At 40.6% G+C, this 20,168-nt stretch overlaps 1 protein-coding gene across 2 annotated transcripts in view; it reads left to right on the forward strand.

The window, feature by feature from the left end:
- Positions 1–20,168, forward strand: part of sox6 (SRY-box transcription factor 6) — a 125,797-nt gene that overhangs the window by 41,743 nt on the left and 63,886 nt on the right. For both annotated transcript variants that reach the window (XM_030722782.1, XM_030722791.1), the window contains exons 4-5: positions 1,912–2,149; positions 5,298–5,508. In XM_030722782.1, coding sequence (XP_030578642.1) covers positions 1,912–2,149; positions 5,298–5,508 — 449 coding nt within the window. The remainder of the gene's footprint in view (positions 1–1,911; positions 2,150–5,297; positions 5,509–20,168) is intronic.

Genomic DNA, 20,168 nt, shown 5'->3' on the forward strand with positions numbered 1-20,168 from the left:
TTAAGATTTGTTTTAAAAGAAAACTTTGTGACACTTTCTGCAAATATTGCTCCACATTTATCTTCATTTTACTAATTTGTATTATATTGTCTTCTGTTATGAACTTTTTACAGTCTTTATGAAAGTTGTACAGCACTTTGGATCACCCGATTCTGAAAAGGGATGTATAAATAATCCTGTCTGGAGGATCCACAGAAAATAACAATTCAGTGGTGTGTGTGTGTGTGTGTGTGTGTGTGTGTGTGTGTGTGTGTGTGTGTATGGACAATACATCTTTTTTTGACAGACTTCCTTGAGAAAGACCAAGAACCATTACACTCAAAGACCTTGTTAGTGAAATCCTTTCTTAATGTGAAAATATCTTTGCCTATCTCTTGGTGCCGGGCTCTCAACAGAAAGTGCAAGGACACCATCGCACCACAGCTTGCCTCAACCTTGAGAGCTCCCACCCTCCACCCCACCCCCACATGTCAAGCTGAGGGTGGAACTAAAGTGCTGTCACACTGACCCCTGTGGATAGAGCAGGAGAACAGGGCAGATGTTGATTAGTGATGAATTGTAGTACAAGAAGTACCTTGAGCATTTTGTCACATACAAACACAGATATCTATCTATCTATCTATTTATCTATCTATCTATCTATCTATCTATCTATCTATCTATCTATCTATCTATCTATCTATCTATCTATCTATCTATCTATCTATCTATCTATCTATCTATCTATCTATCTATCTATCTATCATTTCCTTTCTTATACTAACACAGAGTGACTTACACTCATATATGACTGCACTCTGAGTATTTAAAGCCTGGTTTTAACAGTCGATGTCCCATAGTTGAGAAGAATAAACAGAACAACAGCTCAGGGAAAGGTAGATTAGCAGCTAAATATGCTCTGGCTCCCTCTTTCCACTTCAGATCAGTAGGAAGGCCATATTATCCCCTTTTTAATTTAAAACCAAACACATAATTAGATTTTCTGGCACAGTGTTTAATTTCATTCATTGTAGCACACAGCATGAGTGCAGGCTCATTAATTGTGAGAAAACGCGGAATTGGTTGTATAAATTTTACACCGAAAAGAGTTGGATTGTAAAAAAAAGAGAAAGAAATTAGAATTAGCATGAGTTTCCTTTGCACCTGATATGTCAAGTGCACTCTTCACTGTAATATTCATGAAAGCATGTGACAGATTTGTGAATTTAGTCCTCCTGTGAGCTTTGGTTTTTAAGCCGCTTAAGTAGGATTTGATGGCCTGGGGGAACACTGTCACCAAAATGTTAATAATTTCCTCATTTGATGCGCGGAAACAAAAGAAGACAAGGCTGGCTTTTGTTTGTATCTGATTGCTTCGAAGTGAAAGAAAACCACATGAGGAAAATTACTAAATAATTAAGATGTTTGGAGGACAAAGCCAAATATGTTTGAAAATTAGAGAACATTATTTAGGTAGCTTATTAATTAAAGAGAAGGAGGAAAGAGGAAAAAAGCAACCTTGTACGAGGAGTTAGCACATTTGTTAGGTTTTTCACTTTTTATCTGGATTTTAGTTCCTCTCTGTCTGACCTGCTGCCTGAGTAACTGTTGTGGGGTTTGGACCAGAACTCAAATAGGCATGGTTCCAGCCCCAGATCAAGTCATCCATCTGCATTAAACAAAGGATTAGGGACCCCATGACCCCAAACTCAGCAACAGGTGACAGCCAGTTAATCATTCAGCTCATGAAGCATCATCTGCTCAGGTGCACTACCTGTAATCCCAGAAATGGAAAAAAAGAAAAATATTATTGCCACTCATTCATGAAACACTTAAAGAAACAGCTATAAGCTTGTCCATCCATCCATCCATCCATCCATCTATAGGTCATAAACATTTTTTAAACTGTTATTTTGTTTCTTTGCTCCACAGCAGAGTCATGTCTTCCAAGCAAGCCACGTCTCCTTTTGCCTCTGTGGTTGATGGGGATGATGCCATGAGTCAGGAGCATTTGTCTTGGGAGAAAGAGGAAAGCGCAGAGGCCCACGGCACACCACAGCTGCCACTGCACAGTCTGCTCCATGGAAAAGCCCCTGATGAACTGCAGCCGCTCAGCAGTGTACCATCAGAGAGCGACTGGGACAGCCTGGTGTCGGCCCAGCAGCGCATGGTGAGACATTCATACATAGTTGCAAAACAAACCTTTAATAAAGCCCATGCTGGTTAACCACTAATGCCAAACATTTCAAAAGTCTGACACATTTTCACAAAACCCCTTTTTTTCAGATGAAAATAATTGTAAAATCAGACTGATTTGAGCTCATTTCCTACCAGTCACTGGGGACAGCAAATGGTTCACATAGAGCATCACACAGTATAAAATATATATTTGCAATAACAAAATTTTCAAGTCAAAAGATAATGGAGCCAGTACAGCTATCTGTTTGACACCCTGCCGATGAAATCTGCTAAAGTTATCCATTATATTGTAAGTTTTTAAACCTCTTGATTATTATGTTGCGGCTCTGTAGTACCTATGGAGTGAAAGAAAACTGTCAGAACTGTTGTGGGACATAAATGATGAAGTTTTATTTAAGTAAAGACCAGAAAGCTATGAGCATGCACTTATGTCTTACTGTCCTCTCGGGGGTATTCAAGAGCCAAGCAGAGCAGCACTCATTGTTCCTGGCTTGTACAAAGAAGCTTAGCTGATATTCTATCACCAGCTCCAGCCCCATGGTTCTCTAATACTGTGAAACCTCAGGGATTCTGAAGCCTTCAGATAGGCAACTCTGCCAAACACTAAACCATGAACTATTATTAGGTTAAAGAGGGTATCTCTAACTCTCCTCTGTGAAATGTGAACAGCACATAAAATTACTTTATGGCAGCTGGAAAGGGCATGTAGTCTTATCTGCTTTCTTTGGTTTGCTTTGGAATCGCGTTACTGTTAAAAAAAAAAAAAATGCTCAGTGTGTGTGTTGTTTCTTGTGTTTTGTGTAAGCTACATCTGCGGCAAGACCCCCAGATGCTGCGCATTTTAAGTGCAGCGCTGCTTTGATATGAGCAGAGTGAGGAAGAGCACAGGCACTTGTGGGCTATAGACACAGGAGGCAGGTGGTTGTCTGTGACAGACGGGCCTGCAGTAAAGAGACCCAGAGGGCTTCTGAAGTAGCTCTGCAGTTTGCCACTGAGACCCTCAACACCTTAACACAACACACATGCAGACACATACACACACAGGCACAGGATTTCTCAGGTTCTTGTCAGTATGTCAGCAACAGGAATTTAGTGAATTTTATGATGTAGAGCCATAAAAATGCTTTATCAACACCTACAACCAGTATCTAATCAGAAGCGTAAATACTATAATACTAGCGATACTATTATTACTATATCTGTAAAACTATGTTTACAGAGTAGATCACAGAAATTTAAAGAAAATTTCAGAAACTGAACGTTGAGTGTTGTAAGCCCTTAATGATTTTTAAAGTCTTAACTAAATACAAAAAACCTTTTTTAAAAAAAAAAGAAGAAGAAGAAGAAGCAGTGTGAGGACACCACTCACCAAAATGTTTAAAGAAAGTATAAAACTGATCTTTCACTGAAATAAACAAGGCCAGCAGCCATCAAAGTAACACAAAGAGTCTGCAGGTCTGAAAATGTTTTATTTGAATTTGAGTCAAGCACATCGCATGAAAGTGGATAGTAGCTATTTTAAATGTTAAAGGTTAAGTGTTTTATTATTTCTATATTACTGTCTTGTCTTGCCTTTGTGTTAGGACACTCTTAAATGTTATAGTGTGCAGTTGGGAGTGTACTTCTTTATATCTATGCCATCTTCTATGCTTGAGAGGTATTTAAACAGAATAATAGGTTGAATAGTAAGTGGAAGTAAGGACTCAAAAGGAGAGTAAAAAAGCCAAAATGAGGCAAAGAGAAAAACAGTAATATGGAAGAGGGCAGTGAGAGATGAAGAAAAGAAAAGGGCATAAGGTGGAAGGAATGAGAGTGTTGCCTTTGCTGATTACCTGACTCTATTGCTGTGCCATGCCTCTGTGTGGGCTGTGCCCTGAACCCACGCCAGCTGATTAACCCAGCACTGCTCCACTCCCCTCGAGCACTCTCAACTGTCTCTGCCATGCTGCATAATGATCCAGCACCGGGCTGGGAGGTGCAGAGTAGGCCGGTTGGTCGTGCCACCCTGGCACTTGGTACCAGACCACCCTACACTCCACTGCAACTCTGCCTCGAGCTCAGCGTGCCACACGGGGATGAGAACTCGGCACTGTCAACACTCTTGCCTGGTTTACTGCATTCCCGACTTTTTATTTGGGACTGTCAGCATCTCCAGACATGGTTGCATCACTTAACCATGTTGTAATACACTCTTATCACACTGCTGCTGATTAAAGCTCCCTCTTTTTTTTCTTGCATGTCAGGCCTGCAGTATATTTTGGATTCAGATCTTCACTGTGTGGGCCAAAGTTTAAATCAGTAACTGTTCCCCTGTTAAAGGCTGCAACTCCTGGCTGCTTAGCTACCTTCTGCTTTCTCAGACTGCACAAACCATAATTAACACCACCTTCTGTCAAATGTAATTCTCAGCCATCGTCTGTGCGCTGACTATACACTCCCATGTGCAGAGTACTCTCTTCCCCTCTCTTTCTCTCTCTCTCTCTCCCCCTCAAGCCATCCCCCATTCTTCTCCCCCATTCCTTTATGTCTCTGTTTGTGCACAGGGAACACTCAGCCAGTCAGCCTGAGACAGGACCCTTAGTTAAATACTAAACCATACACAGGTGGGATGAAAAAACAACAACAGCTTGAGACAGGACACAGATTTACGATGGCTCGAGGCACTCAGCTGAGAATAGGTCTCCACTAGAAAATGAACAAATTACACAGCAGTCACCCTAACACAAATGCACACTCAACAGCAATTTGAGAGATTACAGCTGGGCGGTTTCTCTGTGTAGTCTCTGCAGATGAAAAGTAAAGCCTGAGCCACATTATGGATATGCCCCATGAAAGTGTACCTCATCATTTCATCTCAATTTTTTCACTTGTCATATTTCATTTATCAGAGCAGCTATCACTGTTGAGAATACAGAAGCTGCTGCATGAAAAGCCAGAGAGGAGCCATTTAATATGGCCAAATCGCCCATGAGCTGCAAAAACCTAGCAATCACTGCATTTGAATGAAAAACTGTCAGAACACTGAATGGAGCCCCTGACAGAACACAGAAACACACTCATCACTTAATACAAATCCCATCCCTTGTTGCCTCCCCTCCCAACTTCTGTTTGTCTTACAGGAATCTGACAGCAATAAAGTATGCTCCCTGTACTCTTTCCGGAACAATTCCACTTCCCCACACAAGCCTGAGGAGGGGGCCCGGGAGCGGAGTGACCTGCTGAGCGGATCAGCGTTTGGAACTCCAGAGCGCCGCAAAGGAAGCCTGGCAGACGTAGTGGACACTCTGAAGCAGAAGAAGCTAGAGGAGATGACAAAGACAGAGCAAGACGGTATGACTCGTCACTCGTGTGTGTGTGTGTGTGTGTGTGTGTGTGTGTGTGTGTGTGTGTGTGTGTGTGTGTGTGTGTGTGTGTGTGTGTGTGTGTGTGTGTGTGCGTGTAGGTATGGGCATAGGAATACTTTACCTTCTTCCCCCCTAAATGTCCTTGATCTTTCCACATTTTCCCGTTTCTTTAATAGTTTTCACGCTTCCTGACTGTCTGCCTCTTTTCTCCTGTATCTCTCTGTCTCAAACACTCATGCGGGCACACTCAAGCTGGGAATTCTGACGTTACACTATTTCCAGTTTGTCCTGAACTTCTTCCAACATGACAAAGACTGTGTGGCAGTGCACCTCAACATAAGTGTGGTCTTCTTCCATGCCAAGGAAAACTCTTTGACTATAAAACTTATAGTGCTGACCTGATGCCAGGAACATTACCTCCTTTTTATTTTGCTACATAGAACACTTTTCACCATGCGCAGTTATTCATCAAAGTTTGCTAACCGCAAACAACCCAAGCCCTTCTCAAGGATTTTACCTGTTTCATGTGCTTAATTAATTCATCTTATTCAATACACCGTGAATAGTTCAGTTTTTTTTTTTTTTTTTTTTTTTTTCAGTTTTGCTACAATTAGAGATGGAGAAAAAGAAATCCCTTTCTGTGATGAGACTGTTAGGTCTCTGTCATATCTGCTGCCATTTCACCCTGCTTGGCTTTCCCTCCTACTGCCTGCAGTCTATCAAGAGTATGGCGGAAAAACAAATATTTGAAAGAGCTGCTGAAACACATCCCCCTTCTTAATTAGGGCTGTAGTAATATAACTACATCCAATCAAATGTTAAACCCCCTCGGGAATGCATGTGTCTCATTTAGTGTCTGGGGAGCTCTTAGCTTAAGCACTTCATCAGACGAATAAATTAGACCTCTGTTAGCCTAAAAATAATTTGCCACTTCTTTTTTAAGTGTTCGTTTGGCGATCTTTGTATCAGAGCGTCACAGGCCTCTCATCAGTTAATCATTTAGCCACATCCTGATATGAGACTGATTATTTGTGTTGTCATTTAGATATTAGAAGACAGTCCATATTCCACTGAATACCAATCAATTAGAGCCTTTTTTTTTTAAAACCTGATTATGTAAAAAGGATCACAATGACAAATAAAAGTTGAGATATTAAACAACATTAAACAAGCTAGATTTAGATAGGTTAATTAGTTTAATAATTGTTTTTACTTTCATTTAATGACCACTCATATTGGCAATTTGCCAACATACTTAGCTGAAAAAACAGTTGAAGCTCTTAATAAATATCAAAATGCAGACAGTAGATATGTTGCTATGTCTCCCCCATGTTTTTGGGGTGTTTTTCCCGAAGGCTCCAGTTTTTTCTCCACACCAGCAGACGTCATATTAGGCGCAGGCTGTATTCTTCTTACTAGTTTTGACAGCGATTTGGAGATGTGGAGTTGATCCCACGAGACAAGAATGACTGACCAATGCAGGACAATTTCTGGTCAGAAGAAAGTTAGTACTGCTACTAAAAAGTGGTTCTGCTACTACTGCTGAGTTTTACCCTAAGGTAAGAAAATTTTTCATGTGTCTTGTTTCTTGTGGAGTTGATTTTCAGGGCAAGACTGTCAGTGCTCTCGGCAGCAACAGCGGGCATTATGGTAATGAGCCCCAGCTGGTGAAGGCTGGTTGTTGCAGTAATTTAAATGGTCAAGTGCAGCTTGTAATCCAGTGCCGTATGTTGGCGCAGGGAGGAGAGGGTGCTTTAGAGTATCATACAGCTGTTTTAATCTCCTGTTAATAATAGTGACTTGGTCCGCCTCATGTGTTGTGTATCATCATCACCAAAATAAACTCCCTTGTTGGCAGAAATTAGTTTCTGAGCTGGAAACACGCAGAATACAAGAGGCTCACAAGGTTCAGTGTGCTGTCCCCAAGCTACAAGAACTGTGGGACACTCTTTTCTGGAGAGCACTTGAGGAAGCCTCAGTGGTGATGATATGTGATTACTGTAAAACGGGGGAGAAGAACTCTAAGAAACTGCCCAAGGAAAATCTCAGAGAAACCTTTGAGAAATCTTAATCTTATGGCTTTGTTTCTATACAGGGGGCACAGTTGAAAATGAAAAAGGGCAGGATTAATGTACAACAGAACGTGCAAGAATGCCATTTGTTGTCTTAATGATGTTGCTAATATACCACAAGCAACAGATGAGCTAAATATATAGCTTATCTACACATGACAACTGTTGTGTCTAATTCTGCTGCTTTGATGTCTGCCTGGTCGGGGTCACTGAGGTCCTCAGAGACTCCTCACCATCTGGTACCATTCTTCCCTGGCCTTCCTTGTCTAGTCAAGATAGCTCATTGTCTTGATAGACTGAGGATAAATGCAGTAACATCAGTTGTAGAGGGACAGCAAGTGGTCTGCGGTATATTTCTCACACTACATTGCTTGTAGATGGAACATAAAACGTAAAATTATATGAAGATTGCAGAAAACCTTGGTCTGAAATGCTTCCTTGGCATATATTGTTGACAGTCCTGAATAGCTATTTCTGGTCTCCTTGCTATTGAGCTTCTAGAGGCAATTTTTCTATACTGCAAGAACCACAAATGACAGTTAGAGAATAGTGGCAGCCTTCTCAAAGCCTTAACAAAACTTAAAAATACAGTACATGAATGGTTGGGGTAGGAATGAGGGTGTGAAGACAATTCCTAAGTTAATAGATGGTACTTTTTTGACTTCTTCCAATAGTATTGGATGTAGTCTATCTGTATTCCTGAAAATGATTGGTGAGGTGTCTTTGTTTACTACAATGGATAATAAAAAGTAAAATATAATAAAAATAAAATAAAATAGAGCCACTGCTCAGTATTAGCTATTATTCCTTTATCCCCTCATCTCTATATATTCGTACCCTTTCACCCTCTCTATCCTTCCACCTTTACTCTCCATTTCTGCTCCTTAAAGTGCTTTAAGTGCTTGTGACTGTGCTAATGAATGAAAATGTCCTCCCAGCAGCGAGCACTGCATTTAGCTGAATAGTCACCTTTGCTGTAAAAGCTCTATCAGGCCCAGTTGCCAGCAGGGCTAACGATTGTGCCCCATGTTTATTTACTAGGTATTGTAAATGCATTATTTATGGATAAGTCTCCAGACAGCACTTGTCAAGAGTTAAAAATGTCAGTATAAAGTATTAGGGTAAAAAGAAAAATAGCCATGATTATAAAAACCCAAGGTGACCTTGATTTGATTCACATGCAATTAGAACAGTTTTATATAATGCACTAAAGTATGAATCAATACTGTGCAAGTCAACAGAGAAATTCTTGTGCGTACAGTCTTTATGATCGTCCCCAAGACAAGGACGGCTAATTTGGTTTCAGCATCCAGTTTTACCTTTTAGGGATTTTCCAGAGTCACTGTCTACTTGTTGAAACCTTGCCAGCCCAGTGAAGAATAATATTCAGTGCAGTTACGTTTTAAAACACAGGCAATCTAATTCCATCTCTTTGTTAAGTAATGTAGTTTTTTGTAAAGAGTACAAACAGCTGGAAAACATCAATATTCTATATATTTTATTTATTTTTTAATTTAAAAAGGATTCAGTAAAAGTTCCTATCCAAAAATCCCCTTTGTACCTTACTCTGTTTTTACCACTGCTGACAACAAAAGCTTTAGTGTTCAGCATTACAATACAGCCGCTCAGTTCTTAGGATGCTATTCAGAAAACCGTACTGGGAAAAGGGGTAGCCTGATAATATTTGATAGTGGAGAGTTTTCACATATAATCTTTTATCTAAACATAACAATAACAAAAGTGTCAAGACGCAGAGATGGGCAGATATTCTAAGACTGCAGCCTTTCAAGACCAGTCAGAGTGGATTCAGTAGGTGCACCAGCAGAACAGCCAACACCTGGAGCCCTTTGACAAAGTCATGGCTAATTAGTTCAGCGAGGGGAAGCCGTACCACCAGCCAAACTGCAACTGCTTTTTATCTCGAGGTAGAAGGAATTAAATATCCTTCTACTAAGAAAAGAGTTCCCCCTACCGAACCATTGCCGGTGACATCGAGCAGCACAGTGGGGTGTGCCACCGGAATGATTGTGTTCGGTCATATGTGCAAACGGTGTGTGGTTCAGTGTTACTACATAGACGTGTCTTCCTCACCTTCTGCTTTTATTACCTCTTCTCTATTTGTAAGCATAATCCCTCTGGCCAGATTGTGTATTATCACTGTATAATGACTGTGTAGTAGGTTGAGTGTGGGGGAGTGATCAGTATTGTGTGAGTGGCCCCAGGTCATTATCCTCTATTACAACACGGCGTGTAATGAGATTCAGGGATGGGTGAAAGCTTTGGAAGAGAATAGGATCAGCTCTAAGCCTGTGGTCTGATTAGCACTGATGAACTCTTGACTCTGTTGTAACACTTTCCCCTGTCAGTGTCACAACCTCTTCTGACTCTACATGGAGGCTCACTGACAATTGGCTGCAGGTGCTCGGCAGTGTTAATGGATTTATTTTTTGATTTGTATTTTGTTTAAATGCAGCATTTAAATGCAGCATCAAAAGAATCTTGGTTTTCCGAATGCATATTTATAACCTGTATTATACATTATATTCGCAAAAATATACCTTCCCTCCCCCCAAAACAGACTGCTGCACTTTCTCACCTCCTCTTTTAGTTCCCGCCCTTCTCCCCTCTCGTCTCATCCCAGCTGCCATGTCATCTGGTTCTGCTTTATCCCACCTAATTAATAGGAATCTTTGTTATAATGATCTGAGCATGAGCCTCTGACTCTATGCATATGCAATGAGGGCTGGAAACCCAGTTGCCTTGGTTGCAGATTTTGAGGCATTCTTCACACATAGCTCAACGCTGCCTATCACTGTGGCATCTACTGGACAGTGTAAAGCCAGGACCCTCCTGGCAGGATGCACACAAAGGTTAAGTAAGGATCAGTGAAGAATCAGCATATCTTCTGCATGGCCCGTTCCCACCTCCTTTAATGTTTTTTCCATTGTCGTTAAATACTTTAACAGGTTCTTTTACTTGATGTAAGTTATCTAGTTGATCAAATAGTCCATATTGTGTAGTTGTGTGTATGCTTACATATGGTACTGTATGTCAGTGGGGATGGGGGTGGGCTTCCTGTATGTGTGTGTGTGTGTGTGTGTGTCTGTGTGTGTGTGTGTGTGTGTGTGTCTGTGTGTGCGCGTGTGCTCTCTGCTGGCCTGTGGCGTGGTGCACCAGCTCAGCGGAGCAGTGCTCTGGTCTGTCACTTTTGTTTGAATAGGTAATGTAGCTCTGTTCAGGCTGAGGAGACATGAGCTGGAATCGCTTGTTAGGACACATGATCAAAAGTGGCTCTCTGCTCTCTGCCAATCAACCCTCTTGTCACCCCGTGAAGCAGACGTTAAATAGATTTTTCGGCTGTATGCCGCGGGCAGCCTGCCAGCCTGACATGTGAACTTTCACAAAAAAGGCTACCCTGCCCCTCACTCCTCCCTGTTCTGACTTTGCCATCCTCTTCCTTCTTCTCTGGTTTCTGCATTTCCTCTTGTCCCGTCAGCCCCCTACCCCCATCTTCATCCTCCCTTCTGTTGTTTTTCAGGGGGTTTTTCTCCTCCCGTCACTACTATCTTTCCAGATCACCATATTCCCTCCTCCTGTAAATTTTGTCTTCAACCCTTTCTTACTCTCTAGTGACAAAGTTGCTCCTCTGCCAGGTTGAGATCAGAGCCCACTGCTAAATGGAGTGGCTTCATGAGAGAAATAGGCAGCTCCGAGAGCCTGGTCCACTGCTGAATTATGTATTTACTATCTGTTCCAAAACAGAGCCTTCACATAACACAGGCATGTCCCCATAGGGCAACGGAGGCCAATGCAGGTTTCACTTTACACAAGCTAAGATATAGATTTTGTTGCCCCTTTTAAAACGGGAACCCTTTCTGCTGTCTTGGTCATTCAGATGACAAAACAAGCAGCTGCTTCTTCAATGTGCCATTCTTTGCATTCAAGATCACCTTCCCCAGTTCTCATATTCCGATTAGTCAACAGTAGCAACTGCTGTGGAGCATTCCAGGGGCCATCTTCCCGGGTTTCAGCTGTTGAGCATGTCCCCCTGCACCCATGCAGCACAAAACACCCATTGTGATCCTGGCTTACTGGCTGCACAGGATCCCCTTGATAGGAGGAAACGGGTGTCTCTGAGAGACAAATCACAGCCAGGGTTGCACAGAGGCTTGCTTGTCTTTATATGCTCACACACCCACACGCTGGTTGTAGGTATGCCTCATCAACTGCATTTCTAACGAACGGCCTAGAAACGCAATTAATGACATCACTGCTTCTGCAGCAGAAATCTGGAAGAATTTGAATTAATGCTTTTTCTTAGATTTACAAGTATGAAACTACTGTTTTTGTAATGAAGCAGAGATGGTGAAATGCTCACATATATATATATATATATATATATATATATATATATATATATATATATATATATATATATATATATATATATATATATATATATATATATAAGGTGCTATATTTGTCATTGGACCATGAAGCACAGAACTAAGAGATAAAAGGCCAGTTTTGCAGGAAGTGAATACGATGAGGGTCATATATTTGTCAAACTTCACATAGTTACATAGGCAGAGAAGTGGAGAAGGAGGGGCTGTGGCAGTCAGAAATGGAAAGGAAAGGGGCTATTCCTCAGTGGGATGTGGGGCAGAGTGAGGGCATGTGTACCTTGCAGTGTGCATGTGTGTGCGCATTTGCGTGCGTCTGCAATTGGGTTACACTTTGAAAACTGTGTGCCAGCTAAGTATCGCTGTCCTAGCTGTGGCATTCAGCTCCCAAGCATTCTCCACACATAACTCGACAAAGAATCGGTGTCATCTGACCGAGGATCAAAATAGTGTGAGTGTAACTTACACCCTGGGCACAGACGGCCTCTGTTGCCTGCTAATGATTTCAGAGCACATTTCAGACTTGTTCTGTAAGTCAGAGATACGTCAGCCTTCCAGCGAAGAGATCCACCTTGACACAACCAAACATGACAACTAATGTAGATGCAACCTATTAACATATTTGCATTGTTTTCTCCCCAAAAAAGCAAGTGTGAATTTATTACATCCAACTCTGACAGGCTGCCTATTGAACAAAGAGATTATTTAATCAGTAGTGATGAAACATTTGTTTCCTCCCACTCAAGGCTTTTTCTTTCTCCTTGTTCAATAACATTACACGCACAATGAGATGTAATGAAAATGTCAGAACAAATGAATAGAAATAGGTTTTTATTGCATTGCAAAGCAAATCAGTTGACTAATGTCATCGCTCTTTAAAAGTACCTTCAATGCAGTATAATTTCTCCAGTGTTTAACATGCAATTGATATCACATTATCAATTTCATATCCTGGAGATCAACAAAATAGCTTGAGGATATTATTTTAATAAATAAAGTGAATCATTTGTTATCAGCATTACTTGTTATCGTTCTTATCTTCATTATTTTAGAACAAGAAAACTGGGACTTTACATTCTTTACTGCACAACTCCTCCTCCTTTCCTTCCTTCTTTTGTCATTTTTTTCTCGTTGGTCGTCACTTTGCGCAACAAAGTCAATAATGCGAGTCTGTCGTTAGTTTAATCGTTGTGAGCTGGACCAATGAGCTCAGTCTCTTATGAGAAGCAAATTTCTCCATCTTTGCCAGCAGGTTGTAGTCTGTATGGCTCTGTATCCCACAAAAAAGGGTAAAGAAAAATACAGCTTCTATTGTTGCTGAACTTGAACAACAGCACATTGAGACACTTTCCAGTAGCTGGAATGCTTAACCTTTAGAATTGCTATGGTAACTTCATGATTTCTTTAACTAGTGGTTTTGGCCCAAGAAATAATAGTATACTGTACTTTTTTTTTAGTGTATTTTATTTGTTTGTCAAATATGTTGGTCAAATTTTTAAAAAGTCCTATAAATCTTAAAGTTTTTTTGAGGGGAAAAAAAAAGGGGGATTTTTGTTGGGTGCAGGAATCTCTCTCTCTCTCTCTCTCTCTCTCTCTCTCTCTCTCAGCTTAAAACATAATCTAAAAATAGTGACCTTTGGTCTTACAGTCCAGTAAACTGTATCTGTACATCCTGGACTCTGGCATCTTAGTAAACAAAGTTGGCTACGTGATTAAATAAACAACTTTAATTGCTATTTCGGGATGAAAAATCCAAACTGCAGAATGGAAATTAATAATTCCCTCACTGTGAGTTCAGATCCCCTCCAACAATCATGTCCACCACACACACTGCAGCCACCCCTCCCACCCAACACATTGTTTACTTAAACTAAAATGAGCAAGGAACACACAATAACACATTTGCACTATGGTGTATTATGAACAATGCAGTATATTACCCTGGATATTTATATTGCGGTTGCTTCGTTTTGAGTATCTTCAGCTTTTGAAGAGTACCGTGTTTGTTGTCCACTGTCTATACAGTACCAGACACTTGGCTCCACTGCAAACTGTAACGCATTCATGTGAATCCCATTAGTCTCTTTTTGTCCTTGTAGATTCAGACACCCATTAATTTACGAAATCAACACTGAACCGCCATGATCACAGTACTACACGTTGTCTTCACACATCTATTAATTTAACATAGATGAATAAATGTGAATGTTTTTGGGCATTGATTAGCAGGCAAGTTTATATCTGACAGTTAAATTGCATGGAACCACCCCCCCCCCAACCCCACCCCTAGAATAAAAAAAAAAAATCTCTCCAATGCAAGGTACCCAGTAATTTAATTTTTGTGTGAAATTATTATAATTTATTACAGTGTGTGGACCGTAATGATTACCAACATCAAATGGAAATTATAATTTGAAATTTAGTCTACTTATTTCTCCTTGTAATGTTCATGTTCCCAAGTGCTGATCCCTTAATCAGCATCATCTTAGACTCAAAAAGTAAAGTCCACTTTTTCTTTCTAGCAAACCAAACACATGCATCACTATACATGCACTCCCCATCTTTTGTTCCTTTTTGCACTATTGTTATCTAGCTAACAAATAAACGAATGAATGTCGCACCAAATGTATTTTAAGACGTCTTACTTAATAAAAGTTTTTTCCCCTTAATTCAGAAATTGTTTAAAGAAAGACACTGGATGGATAAATTTTATTTTGCTTTAATAAAACCTCCATTTCACTTTAACCTTGTCTGATTCTTTTAACATGCCCTATTTGGTCTCTCTTAATTCAATCAAAGCAGCAATTGTTTCTTTCTGACGAATTTTAGAGTGCATTGTATTGATAGCTGTGCTCAATAGACTCCCTCTGCTGCCTGAATAGAGGCTTTAAAGCAGAGGAGCAGAGAGGAGAGGAAATGAAAAGTTCATTTTGCTATTCAAGCATTTAATGGTCCTAGTTCTTAAAAGTGACCTTGTGGGGTAGAAAGCAGAGCAGCACAGCAGCTCCTTCCAGCTGCACACATGGCATCCATCGGGGGCACAATCACGCACAGTCCCAACACCTCAGGCTCGGACATATGTTGAGTTTTATTTCATTCTTCTGACATTAATCCTATTCACCAGCTGTTCTGCCAGCTGCCACTCTCCGGCTTAAGGGGAGATTGCAGTTTTGGGGGCTCTGAGTACTGGTTTATCTTGGCTCCTCGTCTCCTCCTCACGAAGTTTTGATTATATATATATATTTTCCCCTTACCCTCCTCCTACTTCCAGGTTCCTTGAGTTGCATACTTGCCTGCAATCTTACTCTCTCTTTCAACGTCTTTGCTTTTGTTTTTCTCCTCTCTAATTTGTGGAGATAAGAGGGAGGTAAGACTGCAGTTAACTGATTTTTTTTTTTTTTCTGCCTCCTACCCTCTATAAGACCTACAGTTCTTTGGGAGTGTTTGTTCAAAATACTGTATGTTTAAAAAAATATATAACGATTACTGTTTATAAGTAGCAATACCAGAGGCCTTCTGCATAACTCGTCTCCACACGTGTACCCCACAGCTTCTCCTCGTTTTCTGTCAAGAAAGCATTTGTAAGGAATCGCAGCGCTGAAACGTGCTCACCCCATAGTCATCCAACAGCATTTCTGTAGGATTAGCCCGGACATGGCCTCAGCCTGTACAGTTATGATTATTGACATATTGGGTCTGACATATTTCACATTTATGTGCATTGTCTGGAAGCATACTCAAGTGTTCTCAATGTCATTTCTGCTGAAGTACGGCCGGGCAGTCTCCGAGCAAGGGCCGCAATGAATTGATCATTGCTCACTGCTCACTTTAATAATTCAAGCCTGATTGCCACAGAGTGCCGCAGTAAAATGGATTGGGAGAGGTCACATGCTGCTCAGCTCAGGAGGTGAAGCCTCTTGGGGATGGTTAATTCATATATGCTTGATAGACACGTGTCCTATTTAGAGAGGTCATTGTGCTGGGTGTGTGTACTGTTCCTCGGAAAAGGCAGGTCAACAGTGTGGGATTAACACGTTGGTCAGTGCAGATAAAAACCAGGGAAAAGGGACGAGTTAGTGGCCACACCGGCCAGAGTGTTTAGCTGCCTCAGACAAACACTCAAAGGGTTACCTGCACGTTACTACTTTTTCTGCCTAAAACTGCAAGGTTTGTGTAATAAAGGTAGTAATAGCTTTGGTCTGTGATTGCATGTGTCAAACTGTTTCAGCCCACTTGACATTTAATTCTGAAACCTTCACTTGATAACAGGATGGCTATGAATAAAGTGCAATCTGTGTTAACTACTTTATATTAAAACTGCTAATCCAATGTCATTCCCTCACCTCAGCATCTACAAAGCCTAAAATTCAAATTCACTGAATTCAAATAAGAAAAGAAAAGAAAGACAGAGACTAAAAAAAATGATTTTCGCATTGTTACATCTAAGAAGTTAAGGAAAATAGGACAGAAAGAAAAATAAAAGAAGTAAGGAAACAGAGGTGACACACTTTCCCTCACAACTTAATCTCAGTTATCTATGTAATATTTATAGCAACTATTTACATGACCAAACAGGATAGTGTAATAGGAACTAACAGAATTGTTCACCAAGTGGAATAATGATTAGGTGTCAGTTAAAGAAAGCCCACCACGAGGTGCAGGTGCTCCACAATGCACCGACATGTCTCAAGGAGCTGGACCTTTTTATTTACGCATGCCAGCACTCGTAATTACATCTAAAAAGACAGAATTATTTAACAGAACCGACGAGTGTTCTGGAAATGGTAGAGGTTATTACAACTGTTGACAACGAGGAAAGGTAATTGCCTGAAAATGAGCGACAACGCAGTGTTGTGCTCAGAGCACACACACACACACACACACACACACACACACACACACACACGCACACCTCCCCGGCCCCTCACCACCCCCGCCCCCACCTCAGCTCCCTCTTTAGCGTTTGCATTGTGCAGCATCACCCGGGTGTGTAACCTATTGCGTTCCGATTGCTCCCTTGCAATTAGTGCCCTTTTTGTCCTCACTTCAATAACGCCATGATTATGGAGACTTCAGGAGTATTTGCAGCATCCAACAGCTGTTGTCTCAGGGACTACCGGCTGAATGACAAAAACATGTTTTCTCTCTGCATTTCACTTCCCTGGCTGCCTCTTGTAATTATTATGTTTTATTTGGTTTGATGATGGGGTCTTGTTTTTAGTGTGTCTGTGATTAAGATATTCAAAGGATTCCTTGGAGTGTGTCACAGTCATTTTCATTTTTATCAATCTCGACTTTTGATTTGTTTCCCGTGCAGTGCGGAGTGGATGGAAAATTAGACGTTAGCTTATCATTGTCTGACTGAGATTCTGGCAGTTTTATTTCTGAGACAGAATTTATGCCTGAATCAAAGGATTAGACTGTATGTAAGACTAAAAGCAGGAATGCAACAAATCTGACAGCCTTTTTAATCTGTTTAAATACTTCCAGTTTTGTTTAGTGTTTTTTTTTTTTAGATTTACCCAGATACTTTCTGCATGTGCAGTCACATGATAAAGTCGACACATTGAAGTAAATCAAATGTCCTAATATCATCATAATCATTTATGTATAATCTATGGCTCTATAATCCACTGTAAAATATAAAAGATTTGTGTAGTTTTCAATCAAGATATCAGTGGATTGTCCTCACCCTACTGCTTTATTGAACCTTTGAACTTTATTGGATTCATAGACTAATCATCACTAAGCTATAGATACAGTTTAGTTTTATGTTAAATTTACTCTTAGTTTATGTTAAATTTACTTTGTCATTGAGTAACTCCTTTTTAAACTTGTCGGTTTTGTTTGAGTGGAAGAAAATGGATGGCTGGATGGATGGAATTTGAAAGTCTTTCTGTTCATTTTATTTTCTTTTGTTTGACTATAATTGGATTAGGTGAAATTGTATAAAGCATACTCAATTTCCTCGGCCCTTCTGCCCCTCACTGCAAAGGGTAAATTGTTTCCCTATTTGCCTCACTGTCTCATCCTCTGCATTGTGGGGAGGAAATTATTTATAAGGTCAGTGTCAGTTGATCATTGATTTGGTAATTACACGTTTCCCCTCGAGGCTGAGACAACTGATATACAAGGCCAATGGTAAAGGGGAGGTGCTCTTAGTTTCTAATCCATGACTTATGGCTAATTTGACCCTCCCAGATAACCCTTTCTTCTCTGCCAGCAGCTTTTCAACACAACAAACACTCAAACACAAGTATCATCTTTCCCCCAGGAGAATGGTGCACGCAGAGACGCTCAAAATGTGGTGGCAGACAGTTGAAACGTTTTCACTGCTGACAACACGGGGTAATAAAACACCCACTGCTGCATGTTGTAACAAATCATTTTTGGGCTTTGAGGCATTCACGGCCTTTTGAAACATGATGTGTTTTATTGCATCAAGACTTTGTTATATTCAACTTTTTTAGAGATTGAAACCAATGAAATGCAAATGATTCCACCCAAACAGTGGTGGAGTACTAACTTTAATACCCACATTGTACTCTGTAACTCCATGTCATTCATTTTCAGGATCTGTTTTTTTTTTTTTAAACTTTTTCTAAATCAGAGGGAAAAAAAAACCTAAACAAATTTAGATTATGCATTTTTTCCCTTAAAGGAGTGGAGAAAGTGCTGAATGAGAAAGATATAAACCAGAGAAAGATGGACAAAGAGCAAAAATGATTATCTGTATTTTTCTTCAAGACTGTCGGGGGAGTCAGTCGGTGTCAGGACAGATAGTAGCAACCTGCCTTTTAGCTTCTGTGGTTTATACTGAACATGATATTCTGGCACCACTGACTGCCAGGTGCTGAAAGCTTTGTTTATGTCACACATCATCCATGAAACATTCCTCTGTTGAGATTTATGAGGATCATTAGGTTTGTTTTTTATAGAGTTAAAAAAAAAAAAAGTAGCCTAATCTATCGAATCATCTCAGCTTTAGGTGTCTCAATCCCTGCGCCTGTTCAGCCACATTAATAAGATCATAAGATCACACAGTACCTGCATAGGAGAGCTGTATACCAGAGATGACAGCTCCGATAGGAGATAAACATATTGAATTTGGCAGTGTTGATGACTATTCACTTTCTTCTGCATGCCATTTTGGCAAAATAAAATCGGGAAAGGGTTCAGGGCATTTTTCCAGCTATATAGCACCAGTCCCAGACAATGAGACCCAGACAGGCTTAGTAGTCAAGAAACCATTCCCCTCTCAATGGGAACACATCTTGGACTCACACACTCCAGTAGTTTTGTCTTCTATGTTGCTATCTGTGCTAGCTGCAGAGCGGTGGGGGCCTGTGCCAAGGGTCCATAGGGACCACTGGAATCGCTGGGGCTGGAGGAAGTTGGTCTGGGTCCAGTGGGGCGATCTGGGCTTGGTGACAAGCCAAGCTGTCTACTGCAGGGACGCTGGGAAAATGTAAATAAGAGCCTGATAAGGGCTATTGTTTTCATTCCATTCTCATCCCAGCTGAATGGCCTGCTCCCCAGCCACAGAGCATTTTATCTCGAGAGGGGGGGAGAAAAAAATGGATGGGGTGGGGGGGTGTGAGAGATTTAAGAGCCCCCATAGGAAAATAAAAATAAACTCACTGGACTCTTCTCTTGTTTAAGCTAATTCCCTAGTTTGTTATGTCCTACTTTGAAAGGACAAGAGCTGCAAACTCTTCCTAACACTGAAAACTTCAGAAGTTTACCGCTTTTCCTCGCAGAACATTTAAGTAAAAAAAGAAAAAAAAAACACATACAAAAAAAAATAAATCAGGAGTCAAGTGGGAATCGTTTATTACAAATAATCTGTTATTTTATGGTGAATGCATTGCGTATCAATTTTGACACTGTCATAACCTGACAGTAATTAGCATGTTGATGGTAACCAGTGTTTTCACTGGCATCTATAATTTCTCCTGGGAAAACAGAAAGACATTTTAGAAACTGAAGTAGCATTCCTCGGATTAATCTAAATTCTTCAGGAAAATAGGCCGTGGACGGGCGCTTTGAAAAAAGCCAGACATCTGACTCATTTACTGCTTTCCTAGCGCACGCGTGCGCAAAAAGTGTCTCTGCTTTTACCAAATCCATTTTTGGTCGCCTGTTTTGTTCACACTTCGAACACTGAAAGG

Source organism: Archocentrus centrarchus, chromosome 3 (assembly GCF_007364275.1).
Source record: "Archocentrus centrarchus isolate MPI-CPG fArcCen1 chromosome 3, fArcCen1, whole genome shotgun sequence".
NCBI lineage: Eukaryota > Metazoa > Chordata > Actinopteri > Cichliformes > Cichlidae > Archocentrus > Archocentrus centrarchus.